This window comes from Fukomys damarensis, unplaced genomic scaffold (genome assembly GCF_012274545.1).
Source record: "Fukomys damarensis isolate Sample0158 unplaced genomic scaffold, DMR_v1.0_HiC HiC_scaffold_7, whole genome shotgun sequence".
In the NCBI taxonomy this organism is placed as follows: domain Eukaryota; kingdom Metazoa; phylum Chordata; class Mammalia; order Rodentia; family Bathyergidae; genus Fukomys; species Fukomys damarensis.
Window position 1 is genome coordinate 24,910,165 of NW_022900919.1, and position 7,479 is coordinate 24,917,643.

The 7,479-nt window shown below is 53.6% G+C and overlaps 1 protein-coding gene across 3 annotated transcripts in view; it reads right to left on the reverse strand.

The window, feature by feature from the left end:
* Positions 1-4,110: 4,110 nt before the first annotated feature.
* Positions 4,111-7,479, reverse strand: part of Entpd6 (ectonucleoside triphosphate diphosphohydrolase 6) — a 19,666-nt gene continuing 16,297 nt past the window's right edge. For 2 of the 3 annotated variants that reach the window (XM_010625612.3, XM_010625613.3), the window contains exons 12-14: positions 6,069-6,125; positions 5,179-5,291; positions 4,111-5,011 (exon numbers count right to left, since the gene is read on the reverse strand). In XM_010625612.3, coding sequence (XP_010623914.1) covers positions 4,913-5,011; positions 5,179-5,291; positions 6,069-6,125 — 269 coding nt within the window. In that variant the 3' untranslated portion in view covers positions 4,111-4,912. The remainder of the gene's footprint in view (positions 5,012-5,178; positions 5,292-6,068; positions 6,126-7,479) is intronic. The other variant, XM_010625614.3, reaches the window with a different exon arrangement.

Sequence of the window (7,479 nt, forward strand, 5' to 3'; positions counted from 1 at the left end):
AGGCTAAATAACACGGCCGCATACAGAGCCACAATAAAACCCTTTGGGGTCTGGGAATGCAGCTCAGCGGTAGAACACTTGTTGCCCAGACAAAACAAAAACAACTGATAACAATTCCCTTGAAATGTTCTAATCCACAGAAAATGCAAAACTCTGGCCTGTGTTCTGACCCTTTCTGTTGCTTTAACAAGAAGCCCTTGCAGGCTGCTGAGCTTGGACATTTTTATTTGCCAAACCGCCTGGTCCTCCGCTGACCCCCAGGGTATCTGGAGACTGGCAGAGGCTGTTTCAAGCCATCCCACCCTTCCCTCTGTGCCACAGAAATTCAGCTCTGGCACTTGCTTTCCTGCGGGAAATCCTGGGTTCCAGCCTCAGGAACACAAACACAAAAATGCAAACTGCTGAGGTGCTCTTCTAACCTTGTGAGAGGTTTCCTGAGACAGACACCTTATAGCGGAACAAGGTCTTCCGAACTGTGAGTCATGGCAGCCCATCAAGATTTACAAGGCTGCACTTAAGCTCTAGCTGGAAACCTTTGTCCGCCTGATCGATACCTGGGAGAAGAAGCAAGGCTGTGGGAAAGAAAGCGGCAGTGAGGCCTTGGCTGGGCATCCTTTCTCCTGACTGCAGTGCATGCTGCCACTCTGGTGATGACTGCAGTGGCCCTGAAGTGACCAAGAAAGGCCTTTCACGCAGGGGCTAATGCGAGTGTGGCTGTCTCTTTCCCTGCCAGCCCTGCTGGACTCAACGGTGACCACACAGAACACAGCCAGGCCACGCTGCACACTGGGAAGCACTCTCACGGCAAGCCACTGATATGTAATTTAAGACCGGAGGAGGGGTTTCTAGGTGTGCAAACCTGGCTCTGATGCAAATGTGTTCTCCCCTGGGTTCCTGTGCTGAAGACGGGACCGCCAGTGCAAAATGTGTTCTCGAGAGCTGGAGCCTCATGCACAGTGCCCAGGTCCCCTCACGAGAAGGGAAGGCCATTCTCGGGTGGGTCAGCTGTCTGGAGAGTGGGGTTAGAAGTGGGTTTGGCCCCTCTTGCTCTGATGCTTTGTGCCGTGGTGACAGCACCGACATCCTCACCAGATGTCAATGCAGGGCTCAGGCTTCCCAGGTTCTAGGACTGACAGCCAATAAATTTTGTTCAGTGTGAATTACCCAGGCTCAAGGTCTCTCTCCCGCCACCCCCACAACCTGGGTTTAACTATATAGTTCAGGCTGGCCTTGAACTTGCTGCGATCCTCCTGCCTCAGCCTCTCGAGTTCTGGGATTACAGAGGTGCGCCACCACACCTGACAGGTTTTCTGTTACAGCAGCATGAGCCAGACTAAGCCACCAGTGCTGAGCAGGCTACACCACAGCCTGAGTGACCTCAGGTTGTATGGAGCCACTCAGCCCTCCTGAGTGACTCCGTCTTGCAAAGCAGGCATCTGTCCCTTAGAGTGCAAGCACCAAGGCAGAAGGACCAGGCAACCTCTGTGAAAGACAAGAACCAATGGAGGTTGGCACACGGAACTCATCCAGAAAACAACTCCCAGCTGCACAGCTCAGTCATGAGGTACAAACTGAGAGATGAATTAGTTCCACTACTAACATACTGCCACCTGCACACTTACCAAATTAAACCAAGGACAGTGGATGCAGGGCATTGTCTAAGTGATGTCAGAAAACCAGGCCACTGTTAGACAGACCAACGATGGGACTCCCGACTTCACCTGCATCATATCAAAGGAGGGACACCCAGCACCTGGGTGACACAGGGCCACATGAGCTTGTCATCTCATCAGACCACCTGGTAAACCTGTCACAAGGTTCACAGACCCCACACTCCGGCTGTCTCATATCTGAGTTCAACTGGATCCCGGAGCTCTGCCTGGTCTGTGACCTTGCATGGCCACCCAGGCGACTGGACCCTGTGTCCTTGGCCTGATGAGGCTGATGGAATTGATATAGCTCCCAAATTTATTGACACAGTAGAGACACAAGCCAGTCTGGTCTGTTGCTGGCATTGCCGGTTCACCCCACCACCTGTCCTTGAGTTTCAAGATAAATTTCAAGACGGATCCAAGAATGTACAGGTATGAAAAGATGTAGGACAGACCTGACCCTGATCGCATCCTCCACAGGCTCTCTTCTCAAGTGTCTGAGTTCTCAAGAGACACAGAGGCCAGGGTCTGGCAAACGTGCAGAGGGTGAAGACACTGTCAACTTCCCGTCCACATGAAAGCTGCTTCCCCCAGGGCAATCAGTGGCAGTCATTTCAGACATTCCTGTTTCAGGGTCTCCGGATGGGTCCCATGCACACATCTTTACCAGGAATTACACACACAAGTGTGGTTCTAATTCCTTTCTGGAGCTGCCTCACCAGAGTCATCCTAGAGTTCACCCAAAATGGCAAACCCAGTGTGAACATTGTCATGCCTCTAGTGACCCTGAAATGGTTCTAAAAACCAAATCCATTCGGAAACAATTTTTGGTGCCTCAGGACATTCAAAAGCAATTGCCTGGTGTTCTTAAAGCAATGTAAAACTAAAACCTATCAAGTTTGTGTCTGTGAGTGTGACAGTGTGAGTGTCTGTATGTATAGGCAAGTGCTCTACCACTGAGCTACACCCCAGCGCTAGTTAGTTTTTGAAATTTCTCAGTGAGAAAGTCTGGTCAAGGCACAAAATCTGGAAGTCATAAGAGAAGGTAAGTTTGTACAAAAATATAAATTTGACAAATTTAAATAAAAGTATACATTAAAAAATCATAAACATAGGTAAGAAAAAAAGCCTTAATTGCATCTGTTGTGTCCTTAATTAATATGGATCCCCTAGAATGACCATAGTTCTACAGAAAAATTGGGAAGGGATGTGACCAGCTATATCACAGAGAAGGAAACACAACTGGCTGTTTACAAGACAGATTAGATTGCTGCATGTGAGAACTACATCACCAGGTGCTAGGAGATACCATGTAGGTGCAGGCAAGGACAAGGGACCATGCCAGCCAGTAAGCTGGGGTCTGCAGCTACAATGCCATGCACCCCACCCCACTCCTGCGGGATCAGGCAGGATGCACCAGGCAACCCTGGCTGAGCACACCAGTGCGCAGACCCCTGGGGCACATGGTCCCTGTAGCCCCAGCCGGCTTTTCAATGTGCCACAACCACCTGGCAGACCTATTTTTAAAAACAAGAGCCTCCTTTATTATCAGAGACACTCAGAGTGAAATGACTTGCATATTGTGCTGGGCCTGAAAATATTCCATGACTTATTTGGTGCTCATTTCATTTGGGAAGCTTCCACTGCTTACTTGTTCAGACATGAGGTCACCAAACTTTAAATGGACCAAATCAATTCTCACTTTACCTTCATGCATCTTTGATGCTTTGCCTCTGGAGTTCTTTGAACAGTTAGACACTGTCTGGCAGAGGGCCAGGGCCGGTGGGGACTCTGGCAAGGTGAGGGCACGCAGTGCTAGGAGAGGACGCTTGTAGCTGCCTCAAAGGAAGCTTCCTGGCTGTGCTCCCAGAGTGGATTTCTGCTCGAGAGAGCATCTTTCCTGCTCTTCTTTCCCAACCTTTCACACACTGAGCCTCAGGTTTAACTCTGGGGATGTGGCTGGGAAGAGCACAGTGCGCTGTGGGTTTGCTCCGGTCCTGAGTGGTACTGACCCTTCCTGCAGGATGGGGCCCTCCCTCTGCTGAGTGTGTGCAGATGTCACTCATGCCCAGCCCACTGTGAAGTCACCATCCTCTGTTCCCTACCTCCCCAGCTCTGGGAAGCGAGGAGTGGGTTCTGGTTCCTCCTCTGCCCCTGGTACTCAACCTTGGAGGCCCCGTTACCCATCACAGTACCTGAGAGGCTGGGGCTACCAGCACTTGGGCTGGGTGGGCTGCATACCGCTCCCCACACGGGACCTTAGGGACTGCAACAGACTGAAGCCAGGCCCTTGCTGTCTCTGTGTAGCCTGATGTGGAGACCTGCCCACTGGCAGGAAGAAATGTAACTAGAGCCTTCCCTGGCTGTGTGGTGGGCCCCAAAACAGCCTGAGCCTCCAGATGGCTTGTGGTGGTGTCAAGAGTCACTGCCACCACCCATCACCTTGCCCAGGTCGTAAACTTCAGAGTGGACAAAGGCAGTTGCTCACCCAGGACTTGGGAAGGAGTCCTGAACCTTTATTCACGGCAGAGCACAGAGGTCCAGAGCTGTACATTCACTGAGGGAGCCTCGGTGGACTCAGGGAGGCTGTAGTCAAGGTCAGCACGGGGCACACACTGTCTCACATGGCTCACGGTGCAGTACATTCATGGGGACACAGCGTTGGTGTCAGAAAGGGGCTCAGTTATGGCTCACACACAGCGCTTGGCACTCAGGCAGTGGGGCCAGCACTGCTCCTACAGCAAGTCCCACCCTGCTCTGATCTCTGGGGAATCTGCAGCCAGTATAGGTCCACGAGAGGGGACCTCTAGCCAGTGTCCCCCACCAGTTAGTCCCACACCTCTGGATGGCTTCATGTTTCCAGCATGGAGAACCTTGCTGGAGACAGTGTCTGAAAGCCATGGGTCCTACTCTGCTCTCCCAGAGCAGCCAGGCACCTGTGCGGCCTGAGCCCTTGGGAGGATCAAGGAGACCGGGGGACCAGAGATTCACACATAGGGACACACACATAAGCAGTCATATCCCTACAGACAGGGGACAGGAATGCCAAGGGACACGCATGGCTCGGGTCTACCTGCAGCCACAGCTGAAGAGGTCTCAGCAGCTATGGCCCAGCTTGAACATCTGAGGCACGGCCCGGTGGGCCTGCCCTCCACTCTGTGGCAGATCTGTAGAGGGATGTGGCAGCATGGGCTCTTGCAGGACGGGGTCAGGTCCAGATGGAGGGGTCTGTGGGGACAGCTCAGGAAGGCGGCCTGGGACTACAGGGTTGGGCTCTTCCGTCTCTTCAGGGTGTCGATGTAGTGGAAAATGGCCCCCAGAGCCCAGCTGGTCTCCACATTGTCAATTTTCCGAGTCAGCTTGAAAGACAAGAGAGAGGTGGAGAGGACCATCATGCTCTGGATAGGGAGGCTGGGCCTGGCTGGGCGGTAGGGAGCAGCTCAGGGCTGCAGGGATGGGTTACCAGGGCCTATTTCTCCGAGCTCCACCCCACAGGTGGGACACAGTGTCCCCAAGGCGGCCCTACCTTCAGCACTTTGTCCCCAGCAAAGCCGAACTCGCGGAGCAGCAGGCTGATGTAAGTAAGGTCCATACAGAGGAAGGGGCTGCGGTGCAGCTGGGCAGCCAGCGTCCGGCACACTGAGGACACCAGTCCCAGTCAGTTCTCGGCCTGGACCCTAATGCCCCACCCCCTTGGGCACCTGCCCAGCTCCTCCCTCTCCCAGTACTCACAGGAGCCCGCATGCCTGTCCTACTCCATGGACAGCCATGTCCCCCAGGCCACACCCATGCACTGTGACCTGACTCCTACACCAAGGGCAGCTGAGGGCAGCCTGTGGCAGAGGGGCAATGCCACGGATAACCATAGCTCTAGGCTGGGAGGCACACGAGAGGTTAAAGAAGCCACTTCTGGCAGCAGCAGCAGGAGGGGTGCTTGTGGACAAGTGAGCATAGTCTAACACTCTGATCTGGAGGCAGGGAAAGCACCTGGTGAAGCACGGTGGGGGTGGGAGGCGAGACCTGGACAAGGTGGCAAGTGGGTGAGGGGCACCAGGTTAACCGTGCAACTTGGGGTACAATGTGTCACCCCCTAGCCTGGTCTCTGAATGCAGTCCCTGCTTCCTCTGCGTGGTGACCTTCATGGATGTGCTGGGACATCTCAGGAAGTCCTTCTTGGGATCACCCAGGTAGGGGCACAAAGGTGAAGAGCTAGCACAGTTTATTTCCAGGCAGGGAGGACACGGAGCCCTGGAGGATGGACCCGGGTGTGGGCCCTATAGAGACCCCAGGCTCTCTGGCTGCACCCTCGCTCGACTCTGCACACTCCACTGGGAGCTGGACCCAGAGCCTATGGGCCAGTGCCTGTCACAGCCCAGTGGGTGTCCCTGACCCCGGAACACACTGTACTTAGCTTACTGTACTTAGCTGTGATCTCGAAGTCCTCGACTGTGACACTGCCTCCCTTCTCTGCATCTGTGGGACAAGATGTAGGCATGGTCTGGTGCAGCCTGGAGCTGGGCTGGGCTCCCAGACCAGGCGTGCTGGGCCAAGACAGACAGGGCCATTCCTCCTTTTGGTGCTGGGAAACAGACCAGGGCCCGATGCTTGACAAACATCTTAGCACCGAGTAGGATCTCAGCCCTGATCGTGGTTTCTTTTTCCTGCAGTGCTAGGGATTGACCTAGGGCCTTGAAAACACTAGATAAGTGCTCTGGCATTAAACTACATCTCCAGTCCATTTTATTTTTTTTTTGTTTTTTTTGAGACAGGGTCTTGCTATGTAGCTCAAGTTGGCCTTGAACTCATGGTGAGCCTCCTACCTCAGCCTCCTAAATGCTGGAATTACAGGCTTGCACCGCCAGGCCCAGCACAATCCTTTTTATTTTTAATTTGGGGACAGGATCTCTCTAAGTTTCCCAGGCTGGCCTCTAACTCAGGACCCTCCTACCTCACCCTGCAGAGGAGCTGTGACTACTGGTGTACACAATACACTCAGCTAACATTCTGTTTTGCTTTTCTTTTTGTTTTTAGGATAGGATCTCACTATGTGGCACAGGCTCACCTTGAACTCACAGCAATTCTCCTGCCTCAGCCTCCTAAATTCTGGGATTACAGGTGTGTGCCACCACATCTGGCTTGGCTAGTATTCTAGTATCAATTTCTCAACTGTGAAGAAAAAAATTCTCAGAGTGATCTGACCTGCCAAATGCTAGAGGTGGGTGGCTGCCCCGGAAGGGCACTGGGTGCTGAGCCCTGGCCTAGGCTGCTCTTTCAGAGCCAAGCAGGACTCTGCCAGGCAGCTGCAGTGGCTTTTCTGAACAGCAGGTCTCCAGAGACACCCCTGGCAGGGACAGCAGGGAACCTGGGCAGCCCCTGCATGCTGGCCATGGTCAGTGCGGCCAGGGCAGATGCTGTGGGGGTGTCAGGGTCTGGGGCCAGGGTGCACATCCCTTTCTTCCAGGAGGTTTTATTCAAAGCATCAGTGCTCTCATCCTCACAGCCAGCAGCACTTTGTGATATTCTCAACTTAATTAGAAAGCTCTAGTCTTTATCCCTAAAATGCCTACAACTCTCACATGGTGTCTATGCAGCCTGCAACTCCAAGTCTTGCTCCACCAGCCCCGGTCCCTGTGCTGAGGAAGACAGGCAGCGTGAGGTTACCACCGCCCGGCCGAGGGGCTGTAAGTCCTGGCCAGGGGAACCTGGGTTGGCTCAGCCAGACCTGCCTTCTAGTCAGCCACAAGTGATCATCCATGCCTCAACTGGAAGAGGGGCTCAGTGCTCTGATATGGGGTGCCTGCCTCTACCTCCACCACTCTCACTGCCC